This window comes from Microcaecilia unicolor, chromosome 5 (genome assembly GCF_901765095.1).
Source record: "Microcaecilia unicolor chromosome 5, aMicUni1.1, whole genome shotgun sequence".
Classification (NCBI taxonomy): domain Eukaryota; kingdom Metazoa; phylum Chordata; class Amphibia; order Gymnophiona; family Siphonopidae; genus Microcaecilia; species Microcaecilia unicolor.
In genome coordinates this window covers 217286824-217303276 of record NC_044035.1, presented here as the reverse complement: position 1 = coordinate 217303276, position 16453 = coordinate 217286824, and the positions used below count along the sequence as shown (strand labels likewise).

General features: G+C 41.4%; 1 protein-coding gene across 1 annotated transcript in view; it reads left to right on the top strand.

Annotated features, from left to right (window-relative positions):
* The first annotated feature begins 762 nt into the window (after nucleotides 1-762).
* LOC115471318 (ICOS ligand-like) overlaps nucleotides 763-16453 on the top strand; it is a 57493-nt gene continuing 41802 nt past the window's right edge. The window contains exons 1-3 of the mRNA XM_030205020.1: nucleotides 763-790; nucleotides 1539-1892; nucleotides 5725-6006. Coding sequence (XP_030060880.1) covers nucleotides 763-790; nucleotides 1539-1892; nucleotides 5725-6006 — 664 coding nt within the window. The remainder of the gene's footprint in view (nucleotides 791-1538; nucleotides 1893-5724; nucleotides 6007-16453) is intronic.

The window sequence follows — 16453 nt, the reverse complement described above, 5'->3', positions numbered from 1 at the left end:
CGGTTTTGGGCAGTCGGGGCTGCAGAACTTCTTTGGGGTTTAGAATCCAACTCCAACCCTCCTAAGCCCATGTTTGTTCTGTTCCAGGCTACACTCATTTAGATGTTTCTTCTTTTCAGGTCAATTTTTATTCTGGCCTCGCCGTTGCGAGACTCAATTGACCACTGTTTGTTGTGTAAGCCTGGAAGCTAGGGATACCCCACTTGTGAGAATATCAGCCTGCTTGTCTTTGGAGAAAGAGTAGTTACTTACCTGTAACAGGTGTTCTCCGAAGACAGCAGGCTGCATATTCTCACAAACCCTCCCACCTCCCCTTTTGGAGTTGTCTCCTCTATCTTTTGGATATAACTGAGGGGCGTGTCCTGCACAGCGAGCGGGAAGAGGTGTGCGCACATGCGCAGTACGATCGCTCGCGCGACGGAACGCCGTAAAGAGATTTTGAGATTTTGCTTTAAAATCCTCCGGGGCCGACGTGGCGTCACCCACTTGTGAGAATATGCAGCCTGCTGTCTTCGGAGAACACCTGTTACAGGTAAGTAACTACTCTATACTGACTTTGGGAGGGACTCCACAGCTAACTTATAGGCCCCATCAGAATTCTGTAGTTCTCAGTCTCCACCCACCTGCTGGTAGGAGTGCATAACTCATCCGTCTAGGCCGGTCTGGAGGGACGCTAAAGAAGTTAGTCCAATAAAATGGTACCATCTTATCATCTTTTTGCGTTGTTTTGTTTCTATTCATTACCTTTAAAAGTGGACTAACATGGCTTCCACACCATTTTATGGAACAGGTAAGAATGTCCAAAAGTTGTATAGTACTTTGCCTTGCAACCACTGTCAGTAATAAAATGACTTTGTTTATAACAGAGGCACTCAAAGTGCAGGACCTCAGCTGACCTACTTGTGTATTTATGTCACTTAGAAAAAAGGTAGGCAAAAAAAATTTCCTGGAGGAGAATAGAGAAATCGGGGGAGGGGTGAAAAAGTACAAGGAGTAGTATTTTTCTGTTATCCAAAAACACCTATTTTAATGTTCTATTTTTTTGCATCCAGAATGTTTATCGGCCTTACATATAGTACACACTCAGCATGGATATTTGCTAGGTATTTCCTACGATGGATAGGGTCTGTTTAAGAAGAAGGTCTACTGTGTAATCAGGTGACAAATGTAAGTCTATTATGACAGTGGCTTGTTAATGAATTTCGGATTGTGGAATATTTTAAATTTTTTACTTTATCTTAGTTATTGTTTTTGATGTGTAATTGTAACCTACCCGTACTTTTTAAATATATAAATAAATACAGATGACTGTAAAATGAGTGTGTTTTCCAAGGTGGCAGACTTTGACTTCTGCCTATTTCATAGCGTGGTGTGATTATTTCTAATGCTGAATAGAAAAACCACTTGGCATGATAGGTATATTCTTCTCCTTAGCAGTGTAATTGAAAGTGAAAGGAAAAGGTGACTGTGCGTTTGTTTTGTCTTGCTCAAGAGCGTAAGAGATTAATGTGTGATGCTTGTGTTCTCTTTCTGTGTAGGTGATGAGAAAGAGCACCCGACAGTGGTTGGCAAAGTTGGGAAGTCAGCAGTGCTTCGCTGTATTATCACACAACCACTGAATTTCTCGCTAGATCAGCTGCGGGTGTACTGGCAGACACTGGATAACAAAGTGGTATATGCATTCCTCTCTGGGGATAATGGTGAGAAGTACCAGGCATTGGAATACCAGGGCAGGACCCAGCTTTTCTGGGACAAGTTGCAGGAAGGCAATTTCTCTCTGCTTCTCTCCAACCTCAGCCTCTCTGACAAACAAATCTATAAGTGCATCGTGATGAAGAATGAGACCAAATATAATGTGATTCATGAGGCTTTCATCACCCTGAATGTGGAAGGTAAGGACATGAAGCATGCAGTAGCTCCAAACCCCTCCAAGAGGAGGAAGTTGCCTACAAAGGGAATGTTTTTATACTGCCTATGGTGCTTGTAGGCCTACAAACACTCTGTTCCCAGAGGCCTGCAAATTTTCTTTCCTTTTTTTTTTTTTTATAAAACTTTTTATTTATTATAATTTTATCCAATTTACAACAGTGTCAAAGATGACAATCCAGATAACATTATCACTAACAAAAGTTAGTGCAAGAAGACATCCTCACCAGATATGGCAAATATCATCTGTTTTTTAAAGAACAGCAACAGCAAACGCCCCCTTCTCTCTAATCCCTTTCCACAAACCAACACCACATTTGCTGAAATTGTTGCCACTTGTTATTTTTCAAAAGCCATAAGGTGATATCTCTCAGGTCCAGCGGAACGCGCTAAGCAGGGTATGCACGGCAGGGTGTTGCCAGCATTCGAGGGGCACCAGAAACTGCCAATACTTACCCATTGTGCTCCACTGGCCACTGCCGCTGCACACTACAGCCCTCCCAAATCCTCCCTTAAAGGGCTTGCCTTGGTGGTGTAGTGGCCTCTTCGGCCACAGGAGCAGGAACTGTTTCTTGCCCACTGCCACTACTCTGTCTCTGCTTTGCTCTTCTGCGCCACTGCCATGTTTTAAAACTGGCTGCAGTCCCGGCAGCCATTTTGAAAACACAAGTGGTGCCGGGCACAGTAGCAACAGTGGACAGGAAAGAGTGGGTTCTTTCCTGCCCCGAAGAAGCCATTAGATCACCAGGGCCCTTCAAGGTAGGACCAGGGAGGGCTTTAGTGTGTGTGAGTGGGGTGGCAACTGCAGCAGTGGGGGGGGGTTGTAGTATGCGGAAGGATGGGCAGTTGTAACTACACTGGTGGTGGGGGGGTTGTAGTGTGTGGGAGGGGGCAGCAGGCAGGTTTTGGCACAGTATAAGTCACACTCATCACAAGGTCAAAATATAGGAAAACCAATGAACTGCATTGGGGGCTTATATTAAAGAAAATATTTATTTTTATTATATTGACTTATGAAAACCACTTGTCCCTGAAACATGCTCAAAACAGAATAATCCATTTGTACAAAAGAGATGAGGTGAAGATGTGATTCCATGTGCCCCAATGAAAGGAGAGTTCAATTTTAATTCAATTTAATTTCACAGTATATTCCTTCCCAAGGCAGATTATAACAGTTAAGATGAGCCCATCAGTAAACAGGATATCCTCACTGAAATTTGGCCATGTATTACTGTATTGTATAGAACAGTGTAGAAAAATGAGCACAAAATACAGACTTTATTAGTGCTGTTTTTACCAGCTACAATAATGTTTTAAGCAGTTTTAGTGATATTCAATTTTATTTAATGATATTTATATCTACATATGGGAAGCTGTCAAATAAGTATAAAAAACCAAACAACTTTTGTTCTTCACCTTTTAAGGCACTGGGCTGAAAAAGGGGTGGTGGGGTGGGAGAAGGGGAGAGGGTGAAGAGAGGAAGGAGAAGCTAGACCGGGGGGGGGGGGGGGGGGGGGAAGGTGGCACCACCTGATAGTTTGGTGCGAGAGACCTTAGCACCAACCCCTGATATCTCGCACAGAGAAAGCGCAATTTATCTTTCACCTTTTGCATATTGGGAACTTTCAGAGAAGACCAATGTGCCTCTATAACCAATCTCGCACCCACACACATTCACTCTCTCTCACACACACTCTCTCAAACATACACACTCTGAGGAAAACCTTGCTAGCGCCCATTTCATATGTGTCAGAAATGGGCCTTTTTTTACTAGTTTTATATAAAAAAAAGTCCTGTGAATCCATCAAATCCTGAGGATTTTCATATTTTCAGAGCTCTAACCATTCTAACCACTTCCTCTAACAAGACTTCCCATTATACAACTGCTTCTCACTAGCATTTAATGAAGGTAAATAGAACCCCTCCCCCAAATATCTATCAATAGCAGCACTGGCTGTGAGTTCAGAGGTATAGCTCTCATCATAAAACTCCACAAACCTGGCCTGTATCTCTTTGTCTGTAGTAAATGTCTCTTCCCTCCTTATCCTTAATGCTCACAATTTTAGTTCTAGATTGCTGTATTTTTAATCTTTGAGCCAGTAATCTCCCCACTTTGTTCCCTGCTTCAAAATACTTTTGCCTAATTCTTTCCAATTTAAATTTTAGTTCCACATCATAGAGCTCCCCTAATGCTGCTTTGGTTTTCTTCAGTTGTTTTGAGTAAAGTGATGTGGTAGCCATTTTAGTCCACTTTTAAAGGTAATAAATATGAATAAATCAAAACATATAAAATAAAATGATACCTTTTTTATTGGTCTAACTTAATACATTTTTTGATTAGCTTCTTCAGATCAGAAATAAGCAAATCTCGACAAATATCAGAATATATAGTGAAACACAAGAGCATTCTAATGACAGTCTCACAGGAAGAGGGAGGGGTAGGTTAGGTAAGAAACAGGGAAAAATGGATGACTGATAAGAGACTGACAAAGCAGTAAAATTTATGGTTTATAGTGGGATAGAAAGCCCAGATCTTTGTTAAGTCCTGTCTGGTGAGTGTCAAAATATTTTATCATTTTGACTTCAAAGGTCTTACGTTTTGAATTGTCTTAAAATTTCCTTTTGTATTCTTACCATAAGATCATAAATGCAGTGTTCTGGTTTTGTAAAGTGATGTCCCACAAAGGTAGTATCATGGTTGGCATTGGAATGTTTAATATTGTGCCTATGTAAATTAAGCCTAGTCTTTAGCATCTGGCTTGTTTCTCCAATATTGCACCCTTCTTCACACTTTTTGCATTGAATGATATATACCACATTTGAGGATGAGCATGTAAAGGACCCCCTTATGCTGAATCTTTTTCCCATGTGAGTGATTGTAGGATCCTGTGAGATGTGTTAGCATAGTTTGCTGCTAGATATATTGCAGGGATGTGTTTTTCTGGGGTTCCCAGTTCAGCAGACTTCTACGGTCTGTGCCCTGAGAATGGCAAGGACAAATCAAACTTGGATATACATATAAAGTATCATATACCATGTAAATTTAGTTTATCTTGTTGGGCAGACTGGATGGACCGTTCAGGTCTTTGTCTGCTATCATTTTCTATGTTACTAAATATTTTTAGTTTTAATTTTTGATCCCTTGTTCTGTATTTAGTGAAGGTCTGTTGGAGTGTGGTAGTAATGGCGGTGGGGAGATCAGGGAGACAGGGAGGAGAGGAGATCAAGGAGGACCCCTCCTTATTTTCTGCCTTGGGTTCCAACATATTTAACACCACCCTTTAGCTGGTGAGGATCCTTAAGCCTCGCCAGTTGAAGACCTCCTCCAAAGGCAGCCAAAACTCCCAGCTGCCAATGCCAACAACTGTGTGGGGTGCTGGTATCAGTGGCTCAGGGATGCTGTTACTGACTGCAAAGCTTGGTAAAAGGGAGCTCTGGCTGTCTTTGGAGGAGGATTTTGGCTGGCGGGGCTTGAGGATCCTCACCAGCTAAAGAATTTGTATTTTGAGTTGGGGAGGGGTGGAGAGAAAATTATGTGCCCTTCCACTTTGGACTCAGGCCTCACCCAAAATTGGTTGTCTGGCTATGCCACTACCCTTAGTTAACTGGAGCATCATACTCCTATGGTGCTGAGCCAAGCCTCTTTAATAGACTGGGAATTGAGCTTGGTCCCTGCATTATCTTAGGCATTGTGCTACTGGGCCAGGGCCCTGTGCTATATATGTTATGCTTTTTAGACAGTATAATAGGTTTTTTTGTCTGTGTGCTAACAGTGTGTTATGATGTTCCCCCTCACAGCTAATTACATACAATCATACCCAAGTGACCCTGAGGTGAATGAAGTGGAATTTGGGAAAGAGGTTACTTTCACCTGCAGCTCTAGCAATGGATACCCAGAGCCAAAGATCCACTGGACAGATACTACTCACAGCAGCCTTCCAGCACCTTCAGTCACGTTCCATAGAAACATGAGCCAGTACAGTGTCTTCAGCATACTAAAGCTAAATGTAACAGCTGACCTTAATCTCAGTTGTATTATCGAAAATCAGCTACTCCAGGAAAACCTTACAATCAGACAGTGTAAGTACCACATTCTTCTGAGCTCTAGGACAATTTTCAAAGCCATTTATCTTTTGGAAAAAGACATACCTGGAGTATGTTTAGAAGGGAAGGGTGACAGTGTTCTATAAATTACTGGTTTGTTCTTTAGGATCTGCTTGTTATGTACACTGACCATCTCCAAACAAATCTTACAAGCTCCAAGCAGACCCAGATTACACAGCTATATCTGGGAATTGTCCATATTTAGAATCTGAGCTCTTTATCTCCATAAACTTATGATAGTGCTTCTGACAGCGTGAGCAGGCATAGTGCAAGAAGCCTTAACAAACATAGCTAGATTATAGTTTAAAAGTGTACAAAAAATCTTCAGTTTTTTGGTTCAAAAGGAAAAACAAACAGGGAATCTGTTCTTCTCACAGGCTGTTAGCTCAGCAGTATACATAAAGTACCTTGGAGTTAAATTTCAAACAAAATAGAGGAAGAATCACAATGTGAACAGTTTTTGCAAGGTAAAACCTTTTCCTACCTCATGGCTACTCCTCAGGTCCTTCAAATGTATGTTTTGTAGGAGTAAACTAGAGGTCTGCTTCTTCCTGCTCTGGGCCTCCATTTCTTTCCTCAGCTGAACTACACCCTCCTGGTTAAGCTTCCCAGGCCTCTTGAGGTGGTCCTGTGAAGAAGTGTGCTTAAGGAAAACTGGTATCTTCCTACACTCCATCACATACTCTAAACCATACCCTATTAAGCACCTAATTCGATGGGGGCCACTTCATGAGAGAGAGAGATTGTGTATCTGTATTCTGATGCTTGTTTCCAGGTTGGTGCCATATATTTAATCAGAAAGGCTATTGCTTTCCTTATGTCTGGCCAGCCTCTTGAGAGACTGATGCTGTGTGACCAAGGTGAACCTTCGTCCTAGTTAGTGATACTGGAATGCCTCCAAAGCCCATTTTACAACTAGTGCCTCCATTTCAATCACCATGTAAGTCTTCTCACAGGGAAGCAACTCCTGACTGATGAAGCCCATTGGGTATTCCACTCCATCTATTTTTTGGGCCAGGACTGTACCTAAGCCCACCTCTGAAGCATCAGTGAATGAATGGCTGGATAAAGTCAAGACTAAACAAGACGAGCACAGAGCTTCTTTCAAGCTTTGGAAGGTGATTTCCAGCTCAGTCTACCAGGTAAGCTTTTCTGGTGCCGCCATCTGTAGGAGGCAGTTCAACAACTCCACCTTTTCTGTGAAATTTGATATCAAGCCTCGATAAAAATCCAATCAAACCCAGGGATTTTTCAAGTGAGGAACAGGCATTTAGTGATTGCATCCACTCTCCATATCTTCGGGTGCACATGTCCCTTCCCTATGGGCGCTAACACTTAAAAAGGAGATAGAGCAGCTTTTAAACTAAAATTAGGGGAGGGGAGCAGACAGTCGCCCAAGAGCTCATGGTTTGGTGTGGAGTGTCCTTGAAGGATACTATTGAAACAAGATCTTTAGGGAATCCCGATAGAGAAGTTTCAATAATGGTGAAAGAAAGCCAGGAGTGTTCAATGGGAGAACAGAGTAAAGGATGTAAATTATCCCCATTAACTTCAAAGCAGCCTGTAGGTGCAAGGAAAAAAGACAATTTGAAGTGTCTATATACAAATGCTAGAAGCTTTAAAAATAAGATACAAGAATTGGTGTATATAGCACTAAATGTAGATATAATGGGCATATCAGAGACCTGGTGGAAGGAGGACAATCAATGGGACACTCTATTAGCAGGGTACAAATTATATTGCAATAATAGAGTGGATCAAATTGGAGGGGGGTTGCCCTATATGTTAAAGAGGGAATTGAGTCAAACAAAATAAACATTCTACCTGAAACAGATAGCTGCATGGAATTTCCGGTGTCAGAAATAGTATTTCAAGTGGACGAGTCTGAGAAACTTACTGACTTCACGGTAAACCTGGAGGACGTAATGGGGCAGTTCAGCAAACTGAAGAGTAGCAAATCTCCTGGACCGGATGGTATTCATCCTAGAGTACTGATAGAACTGAAAAATGAGCTTGCGGAGCTACTGCTAGTGATATGCAACTTATCCTTAAAATCGAGCGTGGTACCAGAAGATTGGAGGGTGGCCAATGTAACACCGATTTTTAAAAAAGGCTCCAGGGGAGATCCGGGAAATTATAGACCGGTGAGTCTGACGTCAGTGCTGGGGAAAATGGTAGAGGCTATTATTAAAAACAAAATTACAGAGCACATCCGAGGACATGGATTACTGAGACTGAGTCAGCACGGCTTTTGTGTGGGGAAATCTTGCCTGACCAATTTACTTCAATTCTTTGAAGGAGTAAACAAATATGTGGACAAAGGGGAACCAGTTGATATTGTGTCTCTCTTTGTTAAATTGTACAGCGCTGCGTAACCCTAGTAGCGCTCTAGAAATGTTAAGTAGTAGTAGTAGTAGTAGTGTATCTGGATTTCCAAAAGGCGTTTGACAAGGTACCTCATGAAAGGCTACAGAGGAAATTGGAGGGTCATGGGATAGGAGGACATAACATAGTAACATAGTAGATGACGGCAGAAAAAGACCTGCACGGTCCATCCAGTCTGCCCAACAAGATAACTCATATGTGCTACTTTTGTGTATATCCTACTTTGATTTGTACCTGTGCTCTTCAATGTCCTATTGTGGATTAAAAACTGGTTGAAAGATAGGAAACAGAGAGTGGGGTTAAATGGGCAGTATTCACAATGGAGAAGGGTAGTTAGTGGGGTTCCTCAGGGGTCTGTGCTAGGACCGCTGCTTTTTAATCTCTCTATATAAAAGGCAACCCCAACGTTCTGAAGCCTCCACGGAAGTTGAGGCGCCCGAGATATCTGGTGTGCCCTGGAGTGTCTGCACCACCCTCGCGTCAAAATGTCATGATGTCGGGGGCGGAGCTATGACACTCGAGGGCCGAAACGGAAACGCCACAGGCACGGCCACGGAGACGCAGCAAAAAAAAAAAAAAACCCCTCCCCACACACAGCGACGCGAACCCCGAACAAGGCAAGTAACTTGGAGGGACGGAGGGAGGGGGCCCCTTGCTAGTGCCCGTTTCATTGCGCTCAGAAACGGGCATTTTTTCCTAGTATATTTATAAATGATTTAGAGATGGGAGTAACTAGCGAGGTAATTAAATTTGCTGATGACACAAAGTTATTCAAAGTTGTTAAATTGCGACAGGATTGTGAAAAATTACAAGAGGACCTTACGAGACTGGGAGACTGGGCGGCTAAATGGCAGATGACATTTAATGTGAGCAAGTGCAAGGTGATGCATGTGGGAAAAAAGAACCCGAATTATAGCTACGTCATGCAAGGTTCCACGTTAGGAGTTACGAACCAAGAAAGGGATCTGGGTGTCGTCGTCGATAATACACTGAAACCTTCTGCTCAGTGTGCTGCTGCGGCTAGGAAAGCGAATAGAATGTTGGGTATTATTAGGAAAGGTATGGAAAACAGGTGTGAGGATGTTATAATGCCGTTGTATCGCTCCATGGTGCGACCGCACCTTGAGTATTGTCCTCAATTCTGGTCGCCGCATCTCAAGAAAGATATAGTAGAATTGGAAAAGGTGCAGAGAAGGGCGACTAAAATGATAGCGGGGATGGGACGACTTCCCTATGAAGAAAGATTAAGGAGGCTAGGGCTATTCAGCTTGGAGAAGAGACGGCTGAGGGGAGACATGATAGAGGTATATAAAATAATGAGTGGAGTGGAACAGGTGGATGTGAAGCGTCTGTTCACGCTTTCCAAAAATACTAGGACTAGGGGGCATGCAATGAAACTACAGTGTAGTAAATTTAAAACAAATCTTTACCCAACGCATAATTAAACTCTGGAATTCGTTGCCGGAGAAAGTGGTGAAGGCGGTTAGCTTAGCAGAGTTTAAAAAGGGGTTGGACGGTTTCCTAAAGGACAAGTCCATAAACTGCTACTAAATGGACTTGGGAAAAATCCACAATTCCAGGAATAACAAGTATAGAATGTTTGTACGTTTGGGAAGCTTGCCAGGTGCCCTTGGCCTGGATTGACCGCTGTCGTGGACAGGATGCTGGGCTCGATGGACCCTTTGTCTTTTCCCAGTGTGGCATTACTTATGTACTTATCTTTATGGATAGAAATTCCAGGTGTGAAGGGAAGGAATATACTAGTAGGACTGTACTACTGACCGCTGGGACAGAACAAAGAGTCAGATGAAAATATGTTTACAGAAATTAGGAAAGCTGGCAAAATGGGCAACATTATAATAATGGGTGATTTCAATTATCCTTATATTAACTGGTTAAATGTTGCATCAGGGAGTGCTAGGAAGGTAACATTTCTAGATGTAATAAATGGCTGCTTCTTGGAGCAACTGGTCCACGAACCAATGAGAGGGGAAGCTATTTTGGATCTCATCTTTAGTGGAATGTGGGGCATAGTACGAGAGGTAAAGGTGTTGGATCTGCCGGGAAACAGTGATCATAACATGATCAAACTGAGCTGATATCTAAAGTGAAATCACTAAGGAAATCTACTGTAGCAGCTTTTAATTTTGAGGAAATTGGTTAAAAAGAAGCTGAAATGATCAGCTGCGATGGTTAGGACTTTAAATCAGGCATGGATGTTGTTTAGAAATACCATCATGGAAACCCAGACTAGATGTATTCCATGAATTAACAAAGGTGGAAAAAAGAGCAAAAAACAGCCAGCATGGTTAAAAGATGAGGTGAAAGAGGCTATTAGAGCCAAAAGAATATCTTTTAAAAAATATTCTTTTAAAAATGAAAATAAGCAGCAACATAAGCACTGTCAAGCCAGATGCAAAGCATTGATAAAGAAGGCTAAAAGAAAATACAAAGAAAAACTTGCTGCAGAGAAGAAAACTCACAGTAACAGTTTTTTCAGGTTTATCAGAAGCAGCAAGCCTGTGAGAGAATCTGTGGGATCCTTAGATCAGGAAGGAGCAAAAGGAGTACTCAGGGAGGACAAGGCCATAGCGGAGAGATTGGATGAATTATTTGCTTTGGTCTTTATGGAAGAAGCCATAAGAGATTTACCTGTACTGGAAATGGTTTTTAGGGGTGACGATGTGGAGGAACTGAAAGAAATCTCAGTGAATTTGGAAGATGTACTGAGCCAAATTACTACTACTACTACTACTACTAACTAACATTTCTAAAGCGCTACTAGGGTTACGCAGCGCTGTACAATTTAAACATAGAAGGACAGTCCCTGCTCAAAGAGCTTACAATCTAAAAGACAAGAGAACAATCTAAAGACAAGTGTACAATCTAGAGGACAAGTTAAAGAGTAATAAATTACCTGGACCGCATGAAATACACCCCAGGGTATTGAAAGAACTCAAACATGAAATTGCCGATCTGCTGCTAGTGATCTGTAACCTGCCATTAAAATTATATCAGTCTCTGCATTATAAATGCAAATTAAGCCAGTTGTAAGACCAAAGCTGTTTTTTTCATTTAGGACTAGTATTGGAAAATAAACCTGGCAGAACTTGTCCACAGTATATAGCCAGAGGTAGAATGCTACAGCTAGAGCTAGCCATTGATGCAACGGTGACAGCTCCTCAGATACCCAATAGGACAAGATCAATTTTTTTAATTGGCAAGGTCTCACTGAATAGGAATCACCTCTGTAGTACAAACTCTGTGCTTCCATCGAGAGACTCCTGGGATCCCAAAAGCAGAGAACCAGAATCTCATTCAGGAGTGCACTGCACGACTTGCACCAGGAGGAGTTTCTGAAACAGGGATCTCTGTCGGATGTTAGCGTACAGCGGAGACTCAGATAAGTGGCTCTTGCTATTACTGCAGAAGTCCATTATTATGATGGATGAAAATGCTTTCAAAGATTTTGTTAGAGACTTTAGTACTGTTATAATCCACTAATAGCTTACATAATTCATATACAATTTATATATTGTTTCACTACAAAAAGGGTGAAAAAACTGGTATTGATTTTAGAGAGAAACATGATGTCTAGAGTGATCATGTGTGCTGTTTCATGGTGTAATTCATTGATAATTAGCTCTGTTTCAGGTGCAGCCTATACTGAATTCTTCTTTACCATCCAAAAGTTTTTTCAATATTTACAATATTATTGTCAATTTCTTAGTGTTAGAAGCTCTCATTATATTGTTTAGTATTGGTTCCTTTTGATTGTTACCAAATAACAGGGACATTGCATTCCAGAAAAAAGTGTACAGCAGAGTCCCAGGCAGTTGCATACACTTGAGGCAAGTCCGACAATCCCAAACCTATCCCCTTTTCCTTAGTTAAATATGCTCTATGTAAAATTTGATATTTGGATTTCCTGCAGGGGCACAAATTTGGTAAACTCACTCAAGATAACAAAAAACTCTGAAAATTGTCATTCAGTGTAAACCTATCCTAACTCCCTCCCCCAGAACTCTCTCAGCTTATGTAACCCTTCTAGGGGCATGGTAGTCTTCAGGGCTGTATACTAAAAAGACAACTTGTTAAGGGAGTCTGGTGTTTTATGTAACAATTGATCCAAGGGTCCAAAGTCCCACTCAGTGGCGTACTGTCGGAACAGTGTGTCCCAATAATGCCTAACCTGAAGATAGGAGAAAAGTTGTTTGTGGAAAGGTGCCACCCATCCGGGAAAAGGAGGAAAAAAGAACCTGCTTCCAGCTCCGCAATACTGGCCAGAGACTTTCACCCCCCAGAGGCTCAATCCAAAAAAACTGATTGCCCCCAACCTGCTGAAAAATTGGTATTACCCTCTCCAATGTTAGGAATATGGATGCCTCTGGACTCTTCCCTTGTTTTTTTCCACCACCACCTCCACGCCTTATGCAGCAGGTCTAAAAACCGGACCTTCTGATGGAAAAGTGAAGTCCGGCTGTCCTGGCCATGGATCAAGTTAAAAATCCTGAGGGTGGTGGTCCAGCCTTTTACCCAACCAGGGGGAAAGAATTTTTCCACTCCAGTAACCGCCTCTTGCACCCACCAAATCAGGGCAGCCATGTTGTATAGTCGAATATCTGGAACATTAAGCCCACCCTGAGATTTGTCCAGAACCAATTTGGCAATCCCAATTCTGGGCGATTTCATCCTCCAAAGGAATTTGGATATAGTCGATCAGAATTTCTTTTCATGCTTTCACATCAACCAGATGGTCATGGTCTGCATATGGTACCACAATTTTTGTACCATAACCATTTTCACCAATGCCACCTGACCCAACAGTGATAGCAGGAGATCCTGCCATTTTTGGCAGAGCTTACTCTTAGCTTCCAGATTACTTTTCCAGATTACTTTGTACATTAGCGCTATAAATAATCACTGGGTTGGCACTCAAATAAATACCTAAGTACCACAAAGTTGGGATAAAATTATCATTTCCACTTTGGTTGCTGTTGCCCCGCTAAAGTCGAGAGTAGTTCAGTCCTCTAAATCAGCTCCATAGTTCTGTGAATCTCTGAGAGTAATGAAATTGTAGACTTTTAGAGAGATGCTGAAGGGGAAAGCATGATATTGCTATTAAGAGTAAATGCTTACATTTCTGAAACCAAAAAAGCTTATTATCTCTCTTGTCTGTCCCCTTCTTCTCTACTGCTAATTCCAGACTCCGTTCCTTTTATCTCGCTGCTCCCCACGCCTGGAATAGACTTCCTGAGCCTGTACGTCTAGTCCCATCTTTGGCCATTTTCAAATCCTCTTTGACGCTGCTTTTGTCTTCTAACCACTACTCACTTGCCCTGTACCTTTTATCCCCTCTTTAATTTCCTTGCCTCTTGCTTGTTCTGTCTGTTTGTCTGTCCTATTTAGATTGTAAGCTCTTTGAGCAGGGACTTTCTCTTCATGTATGGTGTACAGTGCTGCGTATGCCTTGTACCGCTATACAAATGATAAGTAGTAGTATTATGCTAAAATCATTGGCTTTGATCAGGTGGATTCTTTCGGCTGTTAGAGAAGCTGTCGGACCCTCCAGTAAATTCTGTACTCACTATTAACTCTCAACCCTCTGCTCAGATACTTGCAGACTTTTTTTTTGTAACAAGATTTCAACTGTTCAAGAAGAACTTTTAAATACTCAATTTCAAGCATCTGAAATACATCAAGAGGTATAGCCACTGATTCTCATTTAGACATTCTGGTTAACCAAATGTGGAATACTTTAAAATCTATAGTTATGTTAAATGCTCGCAATGAGAGACTTGAGAACATCATTGGAAGAGGGGGGAGGGGAGGGAGGGAGAGGGTGAAAAAGGAAAAAATGTTAGTCTGTGATATGGAACACAGATGATAATTGCCTTTGTTTTATTGTAGGCTTATTTAAATAGCTGTATTTCTGTACTGGTTTTCAATAAAAAAACGTTGAAACATAAAACTAAAAAAAAAAATCTATCGCTGTTGATGATGTTAAAGTCCTATTGCCTAAACTTTCAAAGAGTCACTGCATACTTGATGACTTTCCTTATTTATTTACTTATTCCCTGCCCTCTATTAGTTTATGGTTAGTGACTTTCATGAACAATGTATTGGTGTCTGGCAAATTTCCTTCAGAGATGAGTCATATAGTCCTTACTCTAACACCAAAATCTAAAGATCTGGACTTGTCTCTTGCTTCTAACTTTAGGCCTATTGCCAGCATTCCATTGTTTACTAAACTAATGAAGACTTTGGTTAGTTAAACAACTATCTCAATTTATAGAATCATATTTTTGTTTACATCCGTCTCAATTTGGATTTTGAGTCCAACATAGCACGGAATCTTTATTACTTGTATTGACATCTGTAGCTGTTGCTGTTACAATTTGATATCTTGGCCACATTCAACTCAGTAGATAATGAATTATTGCGATTAAGGCTAAGTGAACTCGGCTTTGCGGGTCCAGTTCTGAAGCGGTGTGGTGAATTTTTAAGTAATCGCTCAAACTACTACTAATAATCTACTCCTTAACACTGATCCACTTAACACTAACCACCCCACTTGCAGAAAACAACATCATACCCATACTACACAATCATCATAGATTGATCAAATACACCACACCTCACCAAACTGATAACAACCTAAGCAAAGGAAGAACACTTACATGCGAACAACCACAACAGAAGGGAAAGAAGGGCCCAAACAAACTCACCTCAACAAAGAAACGACAACTAACAAAAGTCCACTTAACACCAAACACAGAAGACCCATTCCAAACAATCCAAGTGGGCTACGTCAACGCCAGATCCGCTGTAAATAAAACAGCAATACTAACAGACTGGATCATGTCAGAAAACCTCGACCTACTCTTCCTCACTGAAACTTGGATCCATGACCAAAAGGACTCTATAATCCTAGACCTGTGCCTTCCAGGATACAAAATCACACACTGGACCAGAAAAGAAAAGAGAGGCGGAGGCATAGCACTAATCTATCGGTCCCACTTTACCACCGACACCACTGCCGAGTCCATAACACCTCAACTTGAAATAGCCTCAATCAGAATCCACAGCAAAACCCTACGCGATCATTTGAATTGTGTCTTGTTTTACAGACCTCCAGGTAATTGGAATGAAGGCCAGACCAACTTCATGGACTTCATTTCAAACACATGTGTAACCAACTCCAATACACTAGTACTAGGAGACATCAACCTTCACTTAGAAGACCTGAACTCTATCAACGCACGAGAATGTAAGGAATTTCTCCGTTTATGTGATCTCAAATGGCCACAAATGCAAGCAACCCACATCAAAGGGCACACACTTGATCTCATCTCACACAAACTCTCAACAGACCAGAACCTAACAATAACAAATACGAAATGGACAGAGACACCCTGGACCGACCATTACAAACTAAGCTTATCCCTACATTGGTGGAAGAAGGATAAACGACGAATACTAGAACACACATCCTACAGCACTAGAGGTCAAGTAGACACGAAAACATTCTGGCAACTAATGTACAATAACGAATGGGCAACACAAACAGATTCCATATACTACCTCATAGAATGGGACAAAAGATGCAAAAGCATACTAGATGAAATTGCACCCTTATGAACAAGAACCCCACGCAAGCATAACTCAACACCATGGTTCAACGATGAACTGAAAAAGTTAAAAACACAAACCAGGAAACTCGAACGAGCATGGAATAAAACAAAAGATGAACATACACTCAACACATGGAAACAAATAAAAAGAGAATGCAAATACGCAATAAGACAGGCCAAAAGATCATACTATAAAACCAAAATAGGGACAGATTACAAAGACACGAAGAAATTATACCAACTCGTGAACAAACTCCTAGACACCAACTTGGTCACTATCACGAATACATACATCCCATCTGCAGATAAACTTGCAAAGTACTTCAATGAAAAAATTGTAAACCTACGCAACAAGCTACCTCAGAACAACATCGACATTGAAAACTTCCTTAATGTATTGGACC